This window comes from Columba livia, chromosome 2 (assembly GCF_036013475.1).
Source record: "Columba livia isolate bColLiv1 breed racing homer chromosome 2, bColLiv1.pat.W.v2, whole genome shotgun sequence".
In the NCBI taxonomy this organism is placed as follows: domain Eukaryota; kingdom Metazoa; phylum Chordata; class Aves; order Columbiformes; family Columbidae; genus Columba; species Columba livia.
Window position 1 is genome coordinate 160,773,307 of NC_088603.1, and position 25,130 is coordinate 160,798,436.

Below are 25,130 nucleotides of genomic sequence, written 5' to 3' on the forward strand. Positions count from 1 at the left end.
AGCAGGTCCATGAGGAGGCAGTGTGCAGGCAGTTCCAAGTTCAGTTCTCATGATGCTGCTCCTCACCCTTCCCTTCTCCGTTCCATCTCCCCTCTGGTTCCCTGCTGCTGCCTTTCTCAGCCACATTTGCCTTTTCCCTGAACTCAGCCAACACATAGGAGCTGGGCGATAAAAGATGCTCTTTTCAAAATGTGACACCCCTATGAGAGCAACGAGCCAGAAGAACCAAAAATTGTTGCTCGCTGAGGCTGGAGGAATGTCCAAAATACTGCCAGAAATAAACTTTACCTCTTGTTTATGAACTGCTTGACTGATGTGTGATAACCAACTTGCTGTGAACAGAAGGTACTGAACATCCCCTCTGTGCTGACATAACTATTGAGCTATTTACCTGTGTTTTCAGGCAGGGTGGGTTGTTATTCCTCACAGTGCTTTGAAACTCAAGGAGATAAAAATATGTCTTCAAGGATCTCTTCAGAGCTGTAATGATTTGAAGCCCAAACATGTCAAAAAGGCTGTGCTTTGTGTGTTTTTGTAGGTGACTTGAATGTCTGGGGACACTCAGGATTCAAGTAGGCTTAGGAAATCAATGGGAGTTCAGCACCTAACTTGTTTAGACGCTCTCAAAAACCCCAGGGGAAGCTCAGCCGCAAAGCACGACTCTTTGAGAGCAGTAATTATCCCAGAGCAACGCACTTTTTATTTCAGCCAACAATACCATTGTGGAGAGCTTTTCCTAACCCATCACAGTCCACAGGCAAAGATGTAAGTGATACTGGCCAGGACACCCAGGGACATCACTCCAGAGCTGCTTTGCTTGCTGCTGACTCCATTCACATTGCATAATGGTTTCTCACAGCAAGAAACCTTCTGATAGGTTTGGTTTTGTGTTGCTGGACATGTTGGAGAGCACATCTTAGAGATTACATATTTAGGCTTGTCAGGCTCTAATGCAGAAGAGAAAGAGGGAAAAAAAAGTGTAAGAATTATTGTTAACATGTTTCCATGGCTAAATCTGCATTGGTGAATAAAAGGTGGCCAGCTGCTGGTCATCAAGGCAAATTTGTCCTCTGCTCAGGACTAGCAACAGTCTGGACATGTCTACAGTGTTGCAACATGATGCTGGTCTTCTCTGGGCTTCATGTTTTATCTGTCTCTAAAGCAGAATTAGTTTTCAGGTGTCTTTCAGTTCAAGCGATGCTCAGGCTCAGTCACTGCCCACCAGCGTGGTTTTCCCACAGCATAAGAGCAGGGGGAATGTGTTAAATGACCTGAGATTTGGTCTGATGGCACATAGGGGTGTTTGAGGGTGCAGAGCCACAAGGACAGACCTGAAGGATTGTGCATGGCAAAGGGACTCAGCCCTTGTGCAGTTTTGCCCAAACATATTTGAAACAAACCCTGGGAGTGAATATTGCTGTAGCAGGAGCTGGCTGGAGTGGTCAGCAGAAAGCTGGAAGGACCTAACCATGAAGCAATGCACACAGACCCAGGCTTGAGTTCACTTTCTGGTTTGCTGGATATATTTTCAGCATTTCCCCCACTCCAAGTACCAATATCAAGTAAGTATTGACACCTCAGTGACTGCAATCAACACCACAGTGAATGCAATAGCAAGAAACAAGGTCAGTATTTCCTAAAAATTACTGGGGGCTATTGTTTCCATATGTGACCATGACCAGGATGAAAACCTGTTTCTGGGACTACTCTTCTACAGCAGAAACAAGATGTTGTTCAGAAACGTACTTATTCCCGTGTTGTTACGAATGGTCACGCAGTATTTGTCTTCGTTTGCACACATGGAAATGGTCAAACAGTTCTTGTTGGACTCTTGTTCTTGGCACACGTAGCACATAAATGGGTAAGCTAGGGAAAGAAAAAAAAAAAAAGAAAGAAAAAAGAAAAAGCACATCACATGGTTTAGGAACCACAATACCTACAATCCTGATATCTCCATTTTCCTAGTTATAGCCTGATGAATGCTTGTGTGTGAATGACCAGTGATTTTCTTTATCCCTTGACCCGTGGCAGCAATGTTAAATCCCTCTCTGTCTCATACGTCTCAGACTGCGAAGTGTTATCGATCTGTTTGCAATCTCTGGCAGCAGTAGATGTGAGTGGAATTCAAGGATTTGAGGTCTTTTATGATGGAGATTATTGCTGAGCAATAGCTTCTCTGTCCTGAGAGCTCTGCCACGTGAATTCCCAATTACTGCCCAGTCGCTTCTCTTGACCAAGCCTATACAGGACTTGCCAGGGAGAACCTGAGCATGCCTGGAGTGTTTTTGAGGAGATGGACAATGTCCAGTGTCCTACTTCTCTTTGAATTGTTTCAGAGACTACTGCCACATATCCTTTCTTGTGGTTGAACTGCACCAACTGAACTGGCCTAACATCAGTCCTAGGAAGCCTGGTGACAGTAGTCAGACGCTCTGTCGAACTCTTCTGCATATGACCATGAGATAGAGAACAAATGGGAAGTCTTAATCAAAAGTATGGTTTAACTGGTAAACACAGATTTTGTGGGATAATTCATACATCTGCAACACAGATAGAGAAGATGACTGGCAGGCAGGGATGAGCAGTCTTGTCTGTCAAAAATGCACCACTTGCCCTCAAATCCAGAAGGTGGTAGGTAGACATCTGGAAAGCCTCTGGAAAGTAATGATAAAAAAGGAGAAGAGAGAAAACACAGTCTGGATGAGAAACCACACCAAAGTGTATACAGAGCACTCCCCAGCCAGGCAGATTAATTGATTTATAGGTTTTGTGGTGGTGGTTGGGTTCTGAGCTTGTGAAATCACCTCAAGCAAAGCCTGTGGTTTTGTGTGTAGGAGAGGAGATGAGTTACTTTAAAAACACAGGCATTTTGAAAAGGGAAGCAAACATAGCATGGAATGCTTGCTAAGTTCCTAGTAAGTCTGGGGACAGTCTGTCAGTATGTAAAGGGCAGAAAACAACTTGAGGACACGTGCCTGTGAGTGACATTTTGCCCGATAAGCAGTTGGCAGCAAGAAAGTGGAAGGGCAGTCAGGTCAGAGAGTCCATTAAATGAGAATTTCCTAATGAAGGGAATGGAAGGGAAAAGTTATAAACTGTTGGTGCTGAGGGGGATGTAACATTGTGTAGTTTTTTTGCTTTGTTCACCACTACAAAATTTGAATCTTCAAGTATAGAGGAGACTCAATAAGATTTTACCAAAATTTTTGGTACAATCTTGAACGACGTTGTAATGAACAAGCCCAGGAAACACAAGCTAGTGAAAATACAACAGAATGGGTGCAAAGCCAGACATAAAAACACATTCACAAGGTGGTTCACAATGGTTATTAGACCAAGCAGTTAGACCAATGCAACTCATAAGGTTTTCCAAAGTTTTGCTGCCAGCTCAGATCTGTATATTTTCATGACTAGTGACAGGAGAGATGGGATAGAGGATGCACATCACATTTTCAGATGGTCCTGAGGACAAAAGAGCTGAAAACATGCTGTAAATAGAGTTCTAAGTGATTTTGACAGATGGATGTAATAAAAGAATGAAAAAAGCAATGGATGCATTTCAATAAAGAGAAATACATTACACTAAGATAAAAGTCAGCCACTTAAATGTAGGATGAGGAACAACTGGTTGAGTTACAATTAAGGTGTAAACAGCAGGAGTCAACCGTGTCACACTGCAGCGATGAAAACAAAGGGAACAACAGGCAGCAATGTCATGTGCGAGATACGCAAAGTGGCCTTTCCACTTTGGCAAGCCCTCAGCTGGAATGCCAATGGCCAAATCTGTATGCGGCACTTCAAAAAATATGTGAACCATTTGGAGAAAGGGAGGAGAAATGGTCAGATATCTTGAAAATATGACCTCTTAAAAAAACATTAGAAGCATTAGTTTGTTTAATTAGAAATGATAGAATGCTGAGGAACAACACGATAACCTTCTTCATGCAAACAAAAAGAAGATGCAAAGAAGAAAGTAATAAACTGTTCTACACATCCTATGGTGAAAACACAGGACAACGGTACAAAAAAAGATGTTAAGATATATTAATGTTCTAAAGGGAGGAGGATCTGAGCAATTCCAGATTCCAGAATGTTCTTTCTTAAAAATCTTTGAGGACACCTTAGACAAACTTCTACCTGGTTTGGTCCAGCATTAGATCAGGAAAAAGGATCATGACCTTTAAATATTTCTTCTGGACATAATATACATATCACAGTGAGTTCATGGAAGCAAGTGGCAACAGACTCTCTTTGGTGGCCTTTGAGGTCAAAAGTTTCAATCAAAAGTTGGTCTTTAGTGGGACCCCAGATACACGAAAATGATCAAATAATGGTTGTCTCCACGATTTCTTTTTTCCCTGTACTAGACTAGAAAGTTAGGATCTTTTACTCTTGAATATGAAAGTCTTGATATTAGAATTACTATCTTTCTCCTATCTAGAATGGGCTACAGAAAGGTGCTGTGTGAAAGACTGCCCTGAAGTCCATTTGGAAGGTGATGCCAATATAAAATGTCATGAGCTTACTGCAGAAATACGGTATCCCACCATGGATGGGTGCTACCAGAGTCTTGGATCTCTGTTAGCTTTCCACTTCATTGTGGATAACACTGAGGATGTTTCCTTTGATAATTACTTCTTTTTGTCCATGTTGTGTCACTGCATTAGGGAGTTATGGGCATAAAGTCATAGAATAATTTTGGTTGGAAAAGACCTTGAAGATCAAATAATTTGACTTTTTTTTTCTTTTTTTTTTTAATAATAAAATACCCTTTTCCCCACCCCAAAACTGGCCACAACTTCTGATCTTTCAGGCATGCAGAACCATCTGTCTAAATACTATAGGAGTAGCAGGCTGATAGATCAGAAAGTAAGAATTAATTAGATTCCTCTTTCTCAACCCCTGCTAGATATGTATCATGGTTTCTGGGAAACCATCAGGCGTGGGGGAAATATCGGCAATCTGGTCAGTATTCCTATGTGCAAACAGAGATGTAGCAACATGTATGTCTGTCCCAGAAGAAGAACACATATTCAGAGTAGCTCAGGCTTCCCTTTGGGAGAAGGATGCCTTCAGTGTGAAAAAGCGCTCTCAGGTCCACCTCTGATTTAGTGTGTAGAAATTCGCACTGGTGCATTTCTTAGGAAGCAAGACACATGTCAAAACACATGGTTTTCCACAGTGGAGGAAGCAGCAGTACAGAAAAGTTTGTAAAATATTCAATACGCATAAAAAAATATGTTTTGTTATGTTTTCAATCTGCATGATTTGGGAAGATCCCATAGACCGCTGCACGGATATAACCTGACATCCAGCATCGTACAGTTAGAGCTCTATTGCTCAGTACTGCCTGCTGAAAAGCAGAATTATTTATCAGAACCTTATTTCTCCAGCAAATCATTAATCAAGGTGCTAAAGGAAGTTGGTGGCAGTGTGGCTGCAGTGTTGTATTACTGCAAAGCTGGTGACAGCCCTCTACATTTTTGCCACATGCAACGTTTTCACCATCTTCTCTATAAGACTCATCTTAACTAGCAGCAGGATTAGAGGCTCACCTTGCTCCACACACAGGACAGCAGCCAGCAAGGTGACAAGAATAGTCCTCATCTCCACCAGATCCTCTCAGCTAGACTGGGAAGATGTTTGGAGGGCAGGTTTTATATCTTTTGAACAGCAGTTTTACAGGTTCTAGATGGCTCATGGGTCTGTATGAAATCAGCCCAAGGGTGTGTAATGTGCATGTGGGAGTCCTCCGTGATGGAGTCCATGGGGCTGGCACATTGGGGAAAAGTCCTTTTGCCAACACATTTCTTGCTCTTCCAGTCATGTGAGTGATGGGAAGTGAGGATCTGATCTCTTCTCCTTCAAGTTTCTTCCTTTCCTTCCTCCCAGCAGAAGCAGCATCTGCACTGATGAAATGGTGGAGCCTGGAGGCACGGGGCAATAGTCCTAGAAGTGCAATTTTATAATCCCTTCGGATAATCAGCACGTGATGTACCAGGGTTAATACCATTCATTTTCTTTAATTATTCCACAGTACCAAAAGCTCAGATTCTAAACTCACCTGTGCTGGTTTACCTCCAATAAAATCAGTGTATTTTACACTAAATGAAGTTAGCTGATGGTTAGCTAAACAGATTTTCCTCAAATTTTCATGTCAGTCTTTATTTCTTTATCAATATTCCATTACCTGTAATTAGTCGCTCTGCTTGCTCCACCCTTGGTTGTAACTGTCAAATACCTTTTACACTTTTTATTTAATGAAGTTTTGCTTCTATTTCAAGGATCATTTAAAGCAGGAGTGTCCAACTCATTTTCACCAGGGGCCACATCAGCCTCACAGTTGCCTTCAAAGGGCCGAATGTAATTTTAGGACTGGATATCCTACATTTATACAGTCCTAAAATTACATTCGGCTCTTTGAAGGCAACAACAAGGCTGACGTGGCCCCTGGTGAAAAGGAGTTGGACACCCCTGATTTAGAGGGTCTGCTTTTCTCCATGCCCAATAATTTCTGGAAATCAGACCTCCATTTACAGTACCGCAAACTGAGATCCTGGAATTGACGCTCTACTTTGAAAAAAAAATCTCTCAAACTCTCTCTTTTTCAACCTTTCCTCTTAAATCCATCCCTTTTCTTCTATTCCTCTGTGTTGGACTCCTCTGAGTTTCTTAAAATCTGTTTCTGACATTCTGGGAAATAGACCCTAAGACAAGATGCATCTTGTAAGAGCTCGAGCTGTCATCTTGAGCTTTTTCCAAAGTGAAATTAGCTCTGGACAGCAGGTAGCAGAATGTGCAAAAGAAAAAATTGCCAATCATGGAACAACATAACAGACAGTTCCTTAGAAGTAGCCATCAGTAGGGTATTTTTGGCTGTTTCTAATGTGAATAATTCTGAAACTGGATGATTTCCTTATTCATGTGTGTTTCTGACACTTTTTTCAGGCCCTGATAATCTGCTCCTAGAATGACAACATCAGGTGGTGAATTCCAGAGCTGTTCAAGCCCGATGTCAAAATAGATATCCCCACTCTTGTTTTTGGAGGTTTGTGAGGTCAACAGGGGACGTGCTGGTGAATGATCAAATAGAGCCTTCTGCTTGGCAAAGGGCAATTCATTTTACAGCCCAAGTGTGTTACAAACAGGTTGTTCTTCATAATTAGTGGGTGTGCCTTCTTGATGGCATTTTGCAATGAGGGTAAAAAGGAAGCAACCATTTTTTCCTTGTTTTTTGTCCTATTAATTATCCCATAGACTTCTGTTACATATGTTCCTTCTCCCTTCGTCCATTAATGAAAGAATGTTGTTATTATTGCCATATCCCCCCTCATGTTGACTTTGCAAACTTCCATTTGTTCCTACACGAACCTTTATGTCATAGGATGTTGGCTCAGTGCAAATTGGTTTTGAAAGAACTGAGAAGCTAAAACATAGAATCATAAAATAGCAGTGGTTGGAAAGGACCTCTAAAGTTCTTCCAGTCCAAGCCCTGCCATGAGCAGGGACATCTTCACCCAGATCAGGTTGCTCAGAGCCCCATCCAGCCTGGCCTGGGATGTCTCCAGGGATGGGGCATCCACCACCTCTCTGGGCAGCCTGGGCCAGTATTTTACCACCCTCATTATAAAAACAACCCTGGCACTGCCAAAAAATGTGTAGTAAGGAGAGAAATTTGAGTAGAAAACAAGCTCCTCTGTGTCAAATCGTTATTTGGGCGCTGTCCTCAGGACAATAATGTCTTTGTTAGTACCTAGACATACTGTAATCCCTCTTCCCAGCATTTGCAGAGCAGTTATTTTTCTGAATCACAGTGATTTCTTCTTTCTCAAGAGGACAGATTATGAAACTCAAATGCAGTCAGAGGCAACACTTGAGCATCCAGTATGGGGAGGGTGTCTCCTGCTGCCCAACGTCATGTCCTTCAGCCTGGAGGAGAGCCTGGAGCAGGGAAGCCAGGGACACCAAGTGAGATGTAAGATTGAGAAGACGGCAAAAAAACTGAGGAAACGGAGTCACCTCTGTGGAGTAATCTCATTGTTGCCCATTTGGGAAAACTAAAACAGACCTCAAAATGGAGCCATGAGTTGAGTGTATGACAACAGAGCAGCAGTTGATTTTGAAAAAGGGATGCTTTTGTCACCACATATTCCAGACCTAGTGAAGACCTTGCTTTGCTGTTTTGCAACCACCTTGTTTCTTGCTTTGTCATTGATTCACTGGGTGCTAATTGGATCTGGACAAATAAGCAGAGAGAAAGGGAAGAAATTTCATGTTGTGAGGGAAAAGACAGACAAATTATTTGAGGACAGCAGAAGGCAGCATGTGGGCTTCAGAATCAGTGATGATACAGTCCTGAGTGAGGGAAAAGTAGGGCCTAAGTTAAACCACATCCTCCAGGTGCCTAATTAAGGCAGAGCAAGACCCTCTTGGCTGATTCAGGTCCTAGCACGATGACTCCAAGCACCAAAAACTCTTATATAATCCACAGAGAGCCAGGTAACTCCCAGGAGTAATCCCAAATATTTGAGTGAGACACCAAGCCCGTCTTCTTCCTGAGAGCCCTCCAGGCACCCCAGATGTCTCTGCACGGCAGCTTGCCGCTGTCATCCAAGGAGTATGCAACCATGAGAGCCAAAAAATAAGAAAGAGGAGAGATGTGGAATTGGGCAGCAGCATCTGCGTGGGAGATGTCACACCAGGATTTCTCAGGAAGGCTGATAGAGACAAGTCTCCTCACATACAACACCCATTGCCAAAGGAGGCTCCCTAAGGGATTTTTCACAGTTTTAGAACCTCCCATCTCTCAGGGCAATTGCTGCTCCCACCTACAGATAAGGACACTTTTATGTAACTTGAGATATGGGTCAATATTTGGCCCACACACATGGGTGGTGTTGCTGGGCAGAAGGGAATGTAAAACCTGTGGGGTCAGGGAGAAACCAGGCAGGTTGGTGCCCATGGATGGAGCTGCTTCCTTAAGCTCAGGAATTCTGGCTTCCTGGAGCCATTCATAACTTTTCCATGCAGCAGCCACAAGCAGGCCATGAAACCTTTCACAGAAGGAGCAAGCTTGACCACCTGCTTTCACCTCCTTTGCCCACATGCTTTTATACCTTTGTTCATGTGCCATCTTCCCTGCCAACCCAAACCAGAGGCACCTGTGAAGTTCAGATAATACAAGAAATGACCTTATCTTAAACCTGGATGCCAAGAGTGGGTCTATATTCACAAACTCAGTAGGACAAGACCTGTGGCAGCACTAGCCCCAGCTTAGCCTTGGCCAGTGCCAACTAGCATTGTCCCTAAGGAATCCTAAAGCTGTGAATAGCAAAAGATAGAGGCTATTTCCAATAGTTCAGTTATTACCATCTTATCACCTGGGTATGAGGTAGAGTATGGCCATCCAAGGTGACGGAACCGTTCTTGGCTTGTTTGAGATGTTCAGATACGTGTGCCACTTGAGTATCTCTAGATCTGGTAGGAGGGGAGAAAAGTTGAAGAGAGTAGATAGGGCAGAAGAATGGACAGAAGAATTGAGCCAGCTCAGCAGTGGGATGACAGTGTGATAGAAAGCATGGGGACAACAGAGAGTCTTATGGATTAAGACAGAGTATCCTTGGCCAATTGCCTTTGCACCAACGCGAAAAAAACCTGAGCTGTGGCTCTAGCAAGAAAATACAGGTCAGAGGTAAAGCCCAGACTAAGCCTGGGTGAAGGATACAATGAGGAAGGCTGGGAGAGAAAACAACCAGGGAGTGCACAGCTGCATATCGGATGTGGATGGGAGAAAGGGTGGACAAGAAGGAATGGGAGCAAGTGTTAGCCATGAGACCACATTTCCTTTGCAAACCTGTTATAAAGATCTGTCTGTTTCTGAGTGTCATTATTCCTATGCTCTCGGCAAATACCTGGTAGAGCGAGCAAAGTGTCTAGCTGCTCTCCCTGTGCAATGAGTCTACAGAGAGGAAACCAGTTGGGTGAGCTGCACCCAACTAATTACCCTGGGAGACCTTGTTGTGTTAATCCTAGTGGAGAGCTTCTTCAGCTCAGGAGAAAGCATTTCAGCCTCTTGTGACTCACTTTGGAAAGGTGCGAGTGAGCAAATCTCCCATTCCTCGCTAAGACGATTGACAGGGAAGGTCAGTGCAGATGAGCGAATTCCTTCCATGTTAACCCCAACAGGGAACTTGACCAGCAAACATAAAATATTTATTTTCAAAGTTAGTATTTTGTTACAGATGAAGCTGAAATTTTCAGACTTCAGCAGACACACAGCAGAAACTGTCTTCTGATTATTTTCCTTTAAACACCATGCATGATACTTTTCTCCCTTTTCAAAATAGTCCATAATGCCTTTATAAAAGCAATTTCCACTGGAAGATCTTCAATCAGTTTACAGAAAACTTAATGCTCAAGATCCCTTCTTGTTGAGTCCTGCCTTGTCCCCTCTGTTTGCCTGCTGAAGCCATTTCCTTTCAGCCACCTGACCCAGAACAGAAATTGAAAGTAAGTTAAATAGAATACTCTGAAATGGAGTCACAAAATGACACTCCTGCCAATGCAGAAAAAAAAAAAGATCTGGGGAGAGGCTTCCTGAAGTGAATGCGTAGTGATTGTAATACCTTTCAGCATTGTTTCAATTAGACTTGCAGATTAATGCTTCTGTTTTTGTTGCTGCTAACATGGATGCATCCAGCCGCTGCGCCTGATGTACCGTACCACATAGCCACACAAAAGAATAAAATAACACTTTATTGTACCTGGTTTCTGTTTAACAACTATAATATTAAAGGCTTCCTCAGAGCAAAATAATACAGGGCAAAAAATGTTGTAAAGGGAAAAATGGCACAGGAGAATGGGCACAGACAAAATGAAGGAGAAAAAAATATGTGGAGTTATAAAGGCCAATAGTAGGAGAGGTGCTGACTATATGGTGCCATTCTGCATGTGCAGGGCTCCACATCACACCTTTCTCTTCTAAACACCATTTTGAGGTAGGGCTGTGCTCTTATGCATTGCCATCAGAGCACAGAAAGAGCAAAAATACTTGCTGGTGGGACATGACCTGTTAGGTATGGAAAACAGGACAGCATTCATGCTGTACAGAGGAGAGTTTGATCCCTTGCAATGCAAGGCCAAGCAGCTCCTTTACCCCCCACCAAGTCACTTTAGAAACCCAGACGGAGGATGCAAGCAAGACTGGCCAAGATGCCCAGAGTTACCATGGTGTAACTGGTTTTCACGCTGCTGGCACCGCTGACATTGCAAAAGGAAGTCTCACAGCAGCTGGAAGCAACACCGGCTATGCCAATATTCAGGTCAATTGCTGGGCAAAATGCAGAACATTTCTTGGTAATACGCTGTTTACGGTCTTTGCCTGAAGTAAGGGAGAGAGAAAACAGGGAGAAAAGTCAGAGTTTTTATCTTCGGTGGTAGAATGGCTGTGCGATATCCAGTGGGGAATAGAATCATAGAATAGTTTGGGTTGGAAGGGACCTCTAAAGGTCATCTAGTCCAAGCCCTGCCATGAGCAGGGACATCTTCACCCAGATCAGGTTGCTCAGAGCCCTGTCCAGCCTGGCCTGGGATGTCTCCAGGGATGGGGCATCCACGACTTCTCTGGGCAACGTGGGCCAGTGTTAAGGTATCACCGCTTCAAAGTAGAAGCTGTTGCTTCCCAATCCTGTGCCCAAACTTTCCCTCCTTCTCTCTTGTAGCCTTTCTTCCCCTATATTCTTTCAAATAAATATTGTTCTGTACTTAACACTGTTGCTTTTCTCTTTAGCTTTGGCATACCGGATCACTATTTGTGTATGTGTGACATATGGAGACCACCTCCAGACCTTATGACTTCTCTGCTGTTTTCAGAGTGCAACCTAGGACAGGAATCTGGAGATCTAAAGCATTTGTACAGTACAAGATTGCAAGACATCATTGTCACCATGTCTTTATATTGCCCCTTCAGGGGTACTGAACCTCCTCTTGTAATCAGAGCCTTAGAAAAGCTTCACACTTACCATATCCCATGGTAGAGTAGGTTGTGACACAATACTTCTCGTGGTCAGCACATGCGGTTGTGCTGAGGCAGTGAATGTTGAAAGTTGCATCTTTGCATGTGAAACACCTCAAGGAGAAAGCTGCAAAAGAAGTAACCAACACTCATCAATCACCTCTAGAAATACCCACAAGAGCAAAAAAACTGATGGTGCTGGTCCAGATGGAGGATCTGTCAAACCCAACATCCATAGACAGATGCCCTCCTGAGTATATGAAACATGGCCCCAACGACTCTTGTGGGCCCAAATTAAGCTCAGATTCCTGATGCTGGTGTGTTTTTCTCATTTAGTAACTCTCAAGGGAACTTTCTTCTGGATAACTACTTGAATCTATTTAAACATCTGGCATCCGAAGTGTGCATCTGGAAAGAGCTCCCCAGTCTACTGCCGCTTACAGCATGAAGCTCATGTGGCTTCTTTCCAACCTGGCTCCTCCAAGCCCTGGTTGCTGGCCACTAGTACTTATATGGAAACAAACCAGCTGATTCCTGTCCACATTCATCCTCTTCAAGTCATCTGAAGAGTCCTGGTCTACACATCCTTCCTCAGACCACACACCTCAATAGTGAATGATCATAGAATAGATATTTTAGATAGATAATAGATAGAATGATTTTGGTTGGAAGAGACCCTCAAGATCATTGAATCCAATGATAACCTAACTCTAACACTAAACCATGAGAACCTCATTATTATTATTTTAAAAATCATCTAAAATACAAAAAGGGAGAGGCACACCTGAAAGTAACCTCACTGACCATATTGGGCATAATTGTTTTTGCTCCATGCCCCCATGATATATCTCAGATTAGGGACAAATGACCTAGATCTTCACCTCAGTGTTTACTGGAAAGAGGGATGCTTGCATGTGGCTGGTTCATTTTCAGACCTCTCCTGTGCTGGACAACCCAAGACCTGTAGAAGACAGGGCTCAACAATACACCCCCTTGGCTGCAGCAGAATCTGTTTTACAGCCATCTGTGGATGATGACTGCCTAACACTACGAAATGTGTACATCTGTAGCACTATGCATCAGCACAGTGCTGTGCTAATGTGAATGAATGAAAACAGCTTGCACTCAAGCTAAAGCAGTCATTCATAGCAAAGAGATCCTTGGGGAATGTTTCTTTGCATGATAAGAGGAAATTCCTACTCATCTGTTTATCTGGAGCAAACACTCCTGCAGTAATGTCACCCACTGGGGATTAGGCTCATTCTTCACATTTCCAGGCTACCCCTAACTGTGGCCAGTTAATCATAGAACAGCTTGGGTTAGAAGGAAACTTTCAAGCTTATCTAGTCCAAGCCCTGCCATGAGCAGGGACATCTTCACCCAGATCAGGTTGCTAAGAGCCCCTTCCAGCCTGGCCTGGGATGTCTCCAGGGATGGGGCATCCACCACCTCTCTGGGCAACCTCAGTCATTGTTCCACCAACTTCAGTGTAAATAATTTCTTCCTCATGTCTGGCCTGCATCTCCCCTCTTTTAGTTTAAAACCCTTACCCCTTGTCCTATATCACAACAGGCCCAACTTATTTTTGCACCAGCACTGTCCTTTGCCTTCCTTGCTCGTCATCTCCCTCACTCTTCTTCTCTCTCATCCAAGATTCCTTGCCCCTGTTGGTGCCTGTGCCAGCGATGTCCCAACCTCATCGCTGCCCTTGTTTGACCTTAGGCAAGCTCATGTGGCCCAAACAAGCTCTCTTCTCCCTGCTGTCCTAACAACCCCAGCTCTGACCACGACCAGCTGACCAGGATGTGGAGTCTATGTCATAGGAGGCCACCAAAAATACCTTTCAGGGAACTATTCATTCTTCTTTGCCTCTGTGGAAACTGTCTTTTCTCCCCACGCCAGCTATCAGCCCCTTTGCACTTTCCATGGCCACCCAACACTGACCAGCAATTGCCTCTCATGGTCTGTCGTCCTTGCACATCCTACACTCTTTTGTCTTCTGCAGAAGAGCATCTAGAAGAGGACATAGGGGTCAGGGAACTGGTATTCCAGTGACTCAGATCCCATCTCCCTCCATTCCCATGCTCAACACCCTTCCGATGTCAAAAGCTTCAGACCCGGCGCACTCTGATTTGATACCAAGACTGTTGCAATCTTTTCTTCCTGCCTTGGCCACGGTCATTTCCATCTCCAGGGTCTCTTGGTTGTCCTGCATGGCTCTTGCATTCAATATTTCTCTGCTACTGCTGGCTAAATTTTTTTTTGTTTTCAAGTCTGGGACCCTCCTTTAGACTATCTGCACTCAAAGTAGTGTGGCTTCATTCTCTTTTCTTGTGCAAAACCCACCCAGGCACACTTCTGCTCCACCCCACTAGGAACCACCCTTTCCTCCCAGAATAACCCTACACTAGAGCAGAGTCACCAGACTGGGTTGTCCAGACATGTGACTCATTCCTTAATTAATGCAGCTTCTTTAATCAAGCCCATTCCAAGAAAAACTTCCTGAATCTATGCAGGAAAGAGTGGAGCTTCTTGCATGCCCAAGTCCTGTTTCATCCCAACTTCCCAAAGCTGCTAATTTAAGAGTACAGTTGTCCTGAGACACTTTTAGCTAGAGGAGGGGGCAAACAGCTTCAGGGGTGATTTTTTCCAACATCTCTCTGTGTTCAGGAGGTTTCTGTCTCACAATTTTGATCCTCTGTTCTGGTAAGTACAATTGCTCATAATACTGAAAGACACTTCTGATTTCACTGCATCTATTGAGATACCTGTTGCAACAAGGATTGAGTGGGGAAGGGAACAATATTTCTTTAGAAATGTGTCCCACTCTGAATGTGAACCTGGGGTTAAACCAGGCTGTGGGGTTAAACTAAGCTGCCTTTGGAGTTCTTCGTTCTGTGCCTAGCAAGACCTCTGCTCTACCTGAAAAACAATATTCCTCAAGAAAAAATTTCATGCAGATAATTCAAGCCACCCAGGTAGACAACTTACACGTATAAAGCATTAGCAGGTGCAAGTGCCAGTGGTGCAGGATTTACACTGTTAAAAACCAGTCAGGTTCAGGATTAAGTGCAACAGCAACCAGCCTTCCAGTGAGATGGCACAGTGAAGTAGTGCTGCATGTGTGTTTATGTTTACCAACTCCTTTGTTAAGTTTGCTGCCTCATTACATGTTATTTTTAAAAAAAATGTGATTACAGTTGATAAACTTCAGGAAAGGATCCTTTTATTGCCCTCAACATTTTCAGCCCCATTGAGCACAATGATTCCGCACATGCCAAGTTTAAGCTTGTGAAGTTCCACAGTAAGAACATTTACAGCTTCAAATTAAGTGTGAACTTAAGTACTCTGCTAGACTAGGACCAGAATGGCCAGTAATTTGCAGGTAAAGCCCTACACAGGAGCCTGAGAAAGATTCAGTTTGTAAATAAGGCAAAAGACCCCCGAGCTGAGGAAATCAAGTATTTCCCTGAAATAATCAGAGGGATATTCAGGGCTGCACCCCCTGTGTTTTGCCTGACCCACAGGCAAACTCAGCATCTTCCAGAGCACAAGGCAGTGGCCCTTCGTAGAGCCCAGCCAGGCAGAATTAAAATACATCTTCCCAGTGCCCCTTTCCCCCCAAAAACCCAACATCCACCCATCACAAGATCAAGAATGGGACTCTGCGTCTGCATCCCAGAGCTGGGATCAATGTCAGCAAAGCTGCATCTTAAAGCTCCAAGCTGCAAGAAGGAGGTGGGAGACAGAATTCCATCTTCTTGTGGCATGACCATCTCTACCAATTTAGGTAAGGCTGGTTTATAATTGCAACCAATAAACAAGAAAGTAAAAACAAACAAACAAACGAACAAAAGGCTGTAGTTATATGTCAAATTTGCAGCTTTATTGTTCATATTGTTCTTTGCCTGTATAGCTCTGTGTATGCCTCAACTAACCCACCTTCTCACTGAGCTTCACCAAGGTCTGAGCCACTCCAAGGTCTGGGCTGGGACTGCATGGGTCAGGTGAGGTGGGCATCTCATCCCTTCAGCTCCTCCGCATCCTTCCAACTTCTGGTGGGGACACATCCCTGATTTCTCATCCTGAGCACTGGAATATTATCTAGAGCCTAATGACCCTTCAGCTCTACCGTTCATGCTGCAAAATCCCCTTGCTATCCTGCAATATCAAAATAACGTCTCAACTCTAGGGGGGCCTCGCTAGTAGAAAGCAATCCTTGGAGACTCACCACTCTCCGTGCACAGGGCTACGAGCACGACAAGAAGAGAAGTCTTCATCCTTTATAGGTCTCACAGATTCCAAACCAAACAGGACTCACCCAGGGCAGGTTTTATACCTCTGCAGTGTTTGCTTTGATGATAGGATAATTACCACACGGTTGCCGTGACGGTGGGTAATTGGGAGTAACGTGTCAGTGCTTGTATGTGGAAGTATGCTTTGCTAGAAATCTAAACAGGCGTGTGTTCCCCCCACTTCTTCTTTTCCTAGTTATTTCACAATGCAGCTTGTTCGTCTGGTGTCAAGTATGCAATAGTTTCTAATTCTGGATAAGTGGAAGAAAAGCAAAACAGAACAAAAAAAAGTATCCATGTGAGAAGAAGAATGTTTTCTTTTCTGGACCAGTTTGGGGCTCAGAGCAGGCTGAATCCTTGAGGGTCCTGTCCTCCTCATGTACTGTTTTAATGCATATGGAAATTGATTGAATTTGAAATCGAACTTGGGATTGAAACTTCTTCAAAATATCTCCCAGGATTTTTCAATACAGATAGATCAGAAGAACAATATGCTTCCACTGCATTTCACAGGGGACCAGACATCATTTTCTGTGGGCCTTTTTAAGACTGCAGTTCAAAATCATAAATGTTTCTGTTCAAAAATTGGATATTTTATACGAGGGAAAATGTTCTCTTGTTAGAAAATAAATTCCATGGGGTGGTGAAAATGGCCTGTTAAATTAAAAAATAGAAACAACACCCACCCCCATCACATCGAACAAGCTGTGACTTTTCACAAATTACAAAAAATAAATGTCAGGGAGAAAAAAAACAAGCGAGCTAAAGCATGAAGCATGAGGGATTGCCTGATCAAGAATCTCAACTCATTAAGTCTTGAGAAAAAAAATATTATAGCCAGCCAAAACTATGTGAAATGCCAAATAAGAGCACTCCACTGGTTTTCTATACGGTGCTCTTTATTGCTATTTTTTTTTAATCATGTTTCATCCTATCTCCCTGTATAAAATCATAATCTTTCCCATCTTCTTCTGATTGCTGTTGATTTTTTCCTCCTATTGTTGTCTTTCTGTCATCTGTTCCAGCTGGATCCCCTTCAGATGACACTCAGAGCTGCAGGAGCAACCTGGTTCCCCCAAGCCCCTGCCAGTGATTCTGTCCCTTGCTGCTCTCCATCTGTTTTATTTCCCTTCTTAGTCTCAAAATTGCTCAGATATCTATCTCCCATTAAATATTTGGGCTTCCAATATGATCCACCTACAGTCATTATCTCACTGAAGAGGCATGCCAGTTCTTCGAGTGATGTAACTCTTTCCAACAGCTCTAAATTGGATGCCTAAATATTGTTAGTATGGAGACCTGCGTGATTAAGGTGAGGAAATTTCTGCTTTCTCAATAGGTAGAGCATGAAACTCAGTTGGAATAAAGGTGGCAATTAAAGAAGAAAGCTCGAAGGAGGGGTGTTGTTTGGCCTCATAAAGCCAACTCCTTTGCAAGGCAGGAGGAAAACAGAAGCAGTGCAGCCCTCTCTTCCTTGTGAAATATTTTATTTTTTCCCCAATCCAGAAGAGATTTCTCGAGTCTTTATTGGTAAATCAACTTTTATTGCTGACTGTTTGAGGTAATAGCAGAAAAAGGGGCTGTAGTCACAAGGCGATGCCATTCTGCATCTCGTACATTGCACTGCAGAGGCAGCCCACATCCAGATTTATTTCAGCCAACAGCATCCATTAACAGGTACAGAAATAGCAGCTCAGCCAGGCACTTCTTTTTTTTCCTCCCTTGTAGCTTCATCCAAGCAAAAACTAAAATATCTCTTGCCTCCTGCAAGCTGCTGAGATTTTGAGATGGCAGGGCTGTATTTCTTAAATGAGTTATTGCACAAATTCTGACAGTCAAGATTTTCCATTATATGGTCCAACTGGTCCCATATGTCCCTCTGATATTAATGTTATCTTCATCCCTCACCAGTGCCAGGTATGACAGATTGAAAAGAACCCATGGGGGCAGAAAGGGCACAGATGATCAGAACACCAGAGGGACCAAGGCAAAGGAGAAGATAACATCAGAGTTTACACATATTTGAAAGCTACGAACTTCAAGAAGATTTTGCAAAGAGTAACAGGGGATTTAACTGGAGGGTGGAGGATGAGGTTGGAAATACTTGTTTCCCTTGACACAGTTGCCGAGTGGAGAAGGAAGGAGAGTGTTTTACTCCTCTTGTTCTAAACCTGGTTAAAATTGTCTTGTGAGAAGGGCAAATAATTTATTTACTTTGGTGAAGATATGTACATTTCATGAAAAAGAGCGTTGGAATTTAAAAGTTGCTGTGAAATTCAGATGTTTTTACTGATTGTGGATTTTCAACTTGGACAAAAGCTTCGAGAATCATTTCAGAAATTATTGTGATTAACATATATGAATAGCAATGGAAAAAGTGGTTAAAGAGAAGTGTGAAAAAACAAGTCTCTGTGGGTTCCGCAGCAGAGAATTGCCACAACCTTTCTTCAGTCAGCCCATGTCATATCTAAATAAATGCCAGAACATCGCCCTTGCTCAGAAATTAAATCTTTATAGGATGATAAAGCCTAATCCCATCTTTACAGCATTTGTCCAGGTTTCTCCTTGTTGCACAGAAACACATGGAATTTGCAGCCTGTCCTGAAGGCTGATGGAGCAGGACGCCCCTCAAATCCAGCTGGGCTGCAAACATCAGGGCTTTTTTCTGGGTGCCACTTATATACAAGCCCTCCCAAAATGCAGCACTGCACTTGTGAGCTGCTCAGCTGGGAATTAGGCACCATCCAGCTCCAAGAGTCTGTGTATTTTGCTTGTCTTAGCTATAACTCCATTCCTCCAAGAGCTGCAAGTGACCTCCAGCCCATTTGGGCTGGACTAGATCATCTCCAGAGGTCCCTTCCAACCCCAACCATTCTGTGATTCATTTCCTTCATCACCCAAGCCTGGAAAAGTAGCAGCAACAGAGGAAAGGGAACGACCAGAGAACTTCCCAACAAATCAGACACCCATCACCTTTGCCAGGTTGTTTTTGCCCATTTCCCCTGTTCCTGCAGGGAAGTCATGAGCAATCATTCAGACAGCAGCATCTTCTCCAAGCACAGAGGTCCTCATTCTATGAGGACAGGTTCCAGGAGCACCATCCTCACCTTGAACTTCTCCCAAATCTTGGTGTGGCTTTTTTACCTATTTTAAAAGCTGAAACCATCCGCCCTGCAGAGGTGACATGAGAACTATGCAGCACAGCCAGGAACACAGCCAGTCCCTGCCAAACCCCCGATCCTGTCTCTTAGAAGTTACAAAACAATTCTCATTATTGCTTGCAATGGGAATGACACAAACATCTTTGACCTTTCCAGATTGACACCTTCATTCGTTAGCACTGAGTGATCACGCAAAAGATCTGGCTTTATGGAATGCGTGTCTTGAGCTCCTGGATGCAACTGAGGAATTCAATGTGAAGCAGAGATTTAGACTGCACCCTTTTCTGGCAGAGCTGTTTTCTCAGGCTGATCTTAGCATGGATATAGCAAACACACTCTAGAATAACATAAATCTTTATTTTGTCTGACAATTGTCACACACGCGCTATCAAAAGGGCTTTCCCAGGGAAAATTAGTACAAAACAGCAAATGATACAGGGGAAAAAACAGGAGCTACACTGCCATGCCATTTTGTGGATGGTACCTGAAGCAATGCCTTGGAAAAACCAAGGTAGCATAGACACTGTTGGAGACACTTGACAGAGGATGTTGTTTTCTCACTTGGGGAATAGCTTGTAGGTTCTTGGGCTGTCCAGTCTTCTCCCACCCCTCATCACAATCCTGCCTTGATTACACAGATCAAACTGGCCACAACTCCCAGGAACATCATGGTGTAGCTCATTTTTATGCTGTTGGCACCACTGAAATTGCACAGGGAGGTGCTACAGCATTTAGTGGAATAAGCCGCCACACCGAAGTTCACATTTGTCTCGGGACAATCTGCAGAACATTTCTTGGTGATGCGGTGTCCCATGTCTTTGCCTGGATGGAGAACAGACAAGAAAGGAGGGCTGTGATTTAAGATTCTTCTGAAGTCCCTATCAGAGGATGATAGGAGGAGGAATATTGCACTATGCTTAATTTGCAATGCAGCATTAACGGAGATTAAGCAATTTGATGAATGCTGACTGTCCACACAACCTGGATCAAATGACACTAGAAAGCCCTTGGTAGAAACCCACACCATGCTTCATGTAGGACAGCAAAAAATCACTGTCAATGCATTTCTGGTTTCTAAACACACATTACTTAGGTCTAACCCCTTTCCATCCTCTATCACAAAGTATATTTGTAAGCTCTTAGAACATACAACAGGGTCTGCTCATTAAACTCTGTCTGCTACAGCCAGGCTTGCCACATGGTGGTGATGAACATACCCCAGGTGGTGGATCGCAGGGCACCACTGAGGGTTTCACACACATTATGTGTTGTGATCCTTAAAACTCAGTGACTGATACTTTCCAACAAGACAAACTACTCCCCAAAATAAACTATTGACCATTGGTTTATCAGGAGGACAAAAAAAAAGCCTTGGGCTGTTGCTGGTACTCACCCAACCCAGCAGAACTGTATGTGGTGAGACAGAATTTCTCATTGTCTTCACACTTGTAGGTTTTAAGACAGTTCCAGTTGGAGTGTTCGTTTTCGCATACGTAGCAAAACATCGAGGATGCTGGAAAAAACGCACATGACATGTATTAGTGGTTTCCAGCAATGTCCTCCTAGGAAGAAAGTGTCAAAAGCCGTGTCCCTTCTTGGAAAATACAAGGTGAAAAGTATATATTGAACACATTTTCATGACAAGTGAAATAAGCAGCTGGTTTTGATTAATGAAGCTGAAAAAGTAAACAAACAGAACAAAAGTTTTCTTTCTTTACTTGAGATTTTCAGTGATTAAACCTGAAAACACATTTTTTCAGCCCGAGCAGCACTCTCAGGTGACCTTTCTTTCTCTCCTGGGTCCACATTGGCCTGGTTGGCACCCAACCTGCAAAGAAGAACTCGCAACCTGCCCAGCTGGGTCTAGGATAGTCCTGGCAAGGAGAGGATGAACTAGCGCTGTCCTCAGGTGACAGCTTAGTTTTTAGCATTTTCAGACTGCATCTGCAAAACACCATACAGATATGAATTAATTAAAGCCTATGAAATCCCTGTGAGCTAAATTCCTGAGCAAAGAGCCACTTTAAAGGGAGTTCCCTGGGAGAAATTGCTCTGGACAATAAAGATATTATTTCTACCAGTGCCTGAACAACATGTTCTCAGTGATATGATTAGCAGGGCTGAGGCAGGTTTATTACAAAGCCAGAAGGAAGTAGGATATGTATTTCTGAACAAAACTGAAGTAAATTGAGCCAGATTTCCAGCCTGGCCATGCTAGAAACACAGGCATGTGCCTTCTCGTTCCCTGGAGATGGATTCACAATTGGTGGAAACTGTTTCCCTCCTGTTCAAAGTCACATGAAATGCTCCTCATTTCTGAACAAGGGTGACAGGGGCAGTTAAGCTGCTTTTTTGCCACCAGTGATGGAGAGCTCTTGGTTGAAGGTGACCAAGCTGCAAACCTGGGAGGGTCATTTGTTAGGCTGCAATTTCCCTCATTCGGTTCCTTCTGCCTTTCTCAACACACTTTCTGCACAAAATAGCCCCTTTCCTTGAATTTGAACCTGTTTTTAACAAAGAAATTCCTCCCAGGGACTCTCCAAAACCCACCTGCTGTTGATTCAAATTCACCTCTGAAGTTGAACATGCCCATGATGCTTGGTTAGGCAATTCCAGAAGAAGTTTTAAAAGAGAATTAAAAGCCATTTTATGCCCTAACTACCCCAGGCAGGAGAAGAAAAGGCCTCCTCTCTGTGATGTGGGCAGCACTAGGTGCCCCATAACCAACTGTCTTGCTCCGAAACCTCCCCAAATGCTCTTTTCTAGTGCCAGGTGTTGTGAACACAGGTGTTCTCCATGGCAGCAGATAAAATCATTAGTGTTGCATCCTGGCTTTAACTTCTCTGACTATTCAGCATTCAACTGTTTCTCTAGCATTTGGATAAGCTAAACCTCTCACATCTCCTCTGGATGTCCCCCAACCCAAGCTGTGAGCTCCTATCCTTTTGCAGACCCTGCCAGAGCAATCCCAGACAAGCTGCCCAGCAAGTGTTATTGCATTTTACAATCCCATGGCTCTCCCTGATTTGCTTTTCTGCCAACTATCACAAAAGTCGTTCAAACCACTTCCTGCTGCAGATGGAGCCGAGACCCCAGCATGTGTGCAAAAGCAACTGAAATGCGCTCGTATTCACTGCCTGATACAAGGAAAATCCCTCCCAGTCAGGAAACAATAACAGCTTAAACCATCACAGCTGTTATAAAACCTTTCCTGCATCTGGTCTCTACCCACCATTAGCTCAAGTTTCGCAAATGCAGCCAGAAATAGCTTTAACGGTACAAAAATGCTTGCAGCGCTCCTCGGGATTGCAAGCATGTGCACAGAGCTGCTATTTCTCAGCTGGACAAATCTAGACAATAATTTAGTTATATCTGCATCTCCTTTTGAAAGAGAATGAGCACAGAGCACTGTGGATCCCATTACAAACACACACACTCCCAGACACTTAAAAAAGCTCTTCCAACCTATGGCCAAATTACTCTTATCCTTTCAAATAGCTGCCAGCAATCTAGTTTCTTAATTGTAATGTCGTTGTGGGAAATAAAGTGAAACGCTGACAGAAGATGAGGTAGTCAATACCAGCCTTATTACCTTTATCAACAACTCCTCAAGTTTCACTCAGGAACCAAAATAAAACCAAAGGCAAAACTGTGAGCCCAGCTTAATTCTTATTAGGATTTTTTAGTTCACGTGTCTATCTTCAGATGTGAGTGGTCAGAGCTGGATACTTGAGGGTGTGAGAAACCAGAGCCATGAGCTCATTTTCTTTGGATTATGGTTACCTCGGCAGAACTCACCCAGAAGGTGAGACTCAACCACACTAAATATTGCTTGATGCAGCTGATGCCAAAGAAAAACTTCATTACTCAGACCTCAACAATTGCAAAAAAAAAAAAATCCGCCAAACCTTGTTGTCCCTGTTGTTATCTCTGGTTTATTTTCTGGCATTTTTGTCCTCTCCATCTGTCTCTCCCAGCCCTCATGTCTCCTTACCTTGCTTGGCACACAGGACTGCCACCAGCAGGGCAATCAGAAAAGCCTTCATGGTCCTTGTACCCTCAGAGCCGGAACGATGTGGGAAGGCACATCGCAGTAAGATTTTATACTGGCACCGTGTTCACTCTGACTTCCTCTGATTACAGTAATTTGGGGTTTGGGGAGGGATGGCACATATGATGTGATCAGCGATGGGTGTGTTTGTGTGGAGGAATCTATTACGAGGCTCCAAGTAACAACTTTTTTTTACATCTCATTTGGATCCAATCTTTTCTTTCCAAGGCCTACTCCTGCTGATGATGTCTGCATTGCTAATTAGGGGAACAATTTATCTGACTCAGACATGGGAGTCCCTTCTTATGCCATTGGGCTGAACCATGATACCTGGAGTAAAAACATGTAGCAAAGCAGAGGCAGATGCACCAGTCTGGTGTGGCTCATCGCTTGCAAGACGCTAGGTATCACCTGGCATCTTTCATCCTTTCTACCATGATATGAGAGCTTCATACCAGTGAGAAGTGGGAAAAGAGGCAAAAAACCCCATGATTTATGCTGGATAGTCTGTAGGCATTCAGGTTTATATCACTTGTACTAAGAAAAGTTCTTTCAGCAGAAAACTGGCTTGTATCGTTCCTGCAATGACACTATTTGTTCCTGGAGATTGTCACTAAGAGGCTCCAATGGGTTGGGTAGGGATGGGGTTTGATGCTTTTGTTTTGTTTTGCTTCTCCAGAAGCACCCAGGGTTTCCAAGCTATTATGTTTGTTTATACCTGTAGACCAGCTCTGGACTCTGTCAGGTTTTTCCAGTCCCGCATGACCTTTCTGCTCCTTCTGGGCTCTCTCCTGCTTCCACAACCACTTCATCACCTCTTGCCAAATGACTCAGGATGCAGCAGAGGCAAAAAGTGCATGGAAAAGGCTGCCGGAGTTAAATTATGAATGGGAGTGAAAGTGACTAAGAAATAATACAAGTCCTGATCAAGAAGGTATCTCAGCATACCAGGACCCTTTGTCTTCAAAGAGAGAAATCATAGAATCATAGAATAGTTTGGGTTGGAAGGGACCTTCAACGCTTATCTAATCCCAATCCTGCCATGAACAGGGACATCTTCACCTAGATCAGGTTGCTCAGAGCCCTGTCCAGCCTGGCCTGGGATGTCTCCAGGGATGGGGCACCCACCACCTCTCTGGCCAACCTGGGACAGTGTTTTACCACCCTTACTGAAAAAAAATTCTTCCTCATGTCTGGCCTGAACCTACCCTCCTTTAGTTTAAAACCATCACCCTTGTCCTGTTGCAACAGGCCATGCTAAAAAGTCTGTCCCCATCTTTCTTATCAACCCCTTTTAAGCACTGAAAGGCCACAAGAAGGTCTCTCTGGAGCCTTCTCTTCTCCAGGCAATGACCAAGAGGAGCTCAGAGACAAGGTTTGTACAGTCACAAATGATGTGGAAACAGACTAAAGAACATCCCATTTCTCGCTCTTTTACCCACATTACTCCCCAAGGAGTTGGTTCATATGTTCTTCCTCTGATCAGCTGTCTGCAAGATCCTTGGCAGATGACCCCATGTCCAGCCCCTGTGATGGGTCTTTTGCTTCCAGTCATTCTTCCTTTGCACATTTCCTTCTTTTCTACAGCAGTTTCAGCCCCCAACTATTTC

At 43.6% G+C, this 25,130-nt stretch overlaps 2 protein-coding genes across 6 annotated transcripts; both read right to left on the reverse strand.

Moving 5' to 3' along the window:
• Positions 1 to 662: 662 nt before the first annotated feature.
• On the reverse strand, positions 663 to 16,465 carry LOC102089150 (lymphocyte antigen 6E). 5 transcript variants are annotated; one of them, XM_065054594.1, is made up of 4 exons: positions 11,226 to 11,364; positions 5,556 to 7,941; positions 1,747 to 1,866; positions 663 to 947 (listed from the first exon to the last, which is right to left on the reverse strand). In XM_065054594.1, exons 2-4 carry the CDS (start codon positions 5,605 to 5,607, stop codon positions 745 to 747), a joined length of 375 nt encoding a protein of 124 aa, XP_064910666.1. In that variant the 5' UTR covers positions 5,608 to 7,941; positions 11,226 to 11,364; the 3' UTR covers positions 663 to 744. The 5 variants fall into 5 exon arrangements, with proteins under 5 accessions (XP_064910666.1, XP_064910665.1, XP_064910664.1 ...); XM_065054593.1 differs by lacking the exons at positions 663 to 947; positions 5,556 to 7,941 and adding exons at positions 12,021 to 12,140; positions 16,245 to 16,465 and having other exon boundaries at positions 1,795 to 1,866; positions 11,226 to 11,380; XM_065054592.1 differs by lacking the exons at positions 663 to 947; positions 1,747 to 1,866 and adding exons at positions 12,021 to 12,140; positions 16,245 to 16,465 and having other exon boundaries at positions 7,846 to 7,941; positions 11,226 to 11,380.
• A 3,342-nt stretch (positions 16,466 to 19,807) lies between these two features.
• LOC102088955 (lymphocyte antigen 6E) lies at positions 19,808 to 23,623 on the reverse strand. The gene is made up of 3 exons (XM_005513742.4): positions 23,464 to 23,623; positions 20,863 to 20,982; positions 19,808 to 20,291 (listed from the first exon to the last, which is right to left on the reverse strand). The coding sequence occupies exons 1-3, from the start codon at positions 23,513 to 23,515 to the stop codon at positions 20,083 to 20,085; spliced, it is 381 nt and encodes a 126-aa protein (XP_005513799.1). The 5' UTR covers positions 23,516 to 23,623; the 3' UTR covers positions 19,808 to 20,082.
• Positions 23,624 to 25,130: the final 1,507 nt, after the last annotated feature.

Bases quoted from the DNA above. Each gene is read 5' to 3' on its own strand.
- LOC102088955 (XM_005513742.4), bottom strand. From the start codon at position 23,515: ATGAAGGCTTTTCTGATTGCCCTGCTGGTGGCAGTCCTGTGTGCCAAG. The intron at 20,983-23,463 runs GTAAGGAGACAT...CGTTTTTTCCAG, and splicing joins AGTCCTGTGTGCCAAGCAAG to CATCCTCGATGTTTTGCTAC. The intron at 20,292-20,862 runs GTGAGTACCAGC...TTCTCCATCCAG, and splicing joins ATACAGTTCTGCTGGGTTGG to GCAAAGACATGGGACACCGC.
- LOC102089150 (XM_065054592.1), bottom strand. From the start codon at position 16,293: ATGAAGACTTCTCTTCTTGTCGTGCTCGTAGCCCTGTGCACGGAGAGT. The intron at 11,381-12,020 runs GTAAGTGTGAAG...CCCTTACTTCAG, and splicing joins CTACTCTACCATGGGATATG to GCAAAGACCGTAAACAGCGT. The intron at 7,942-11,225 runs GTAACTCTGGGC...TCCCTGCTCCAG, and splicing joins TGAAAACCAGTTACACCATG to GCTCTCCTCCAGGCTGAAGG.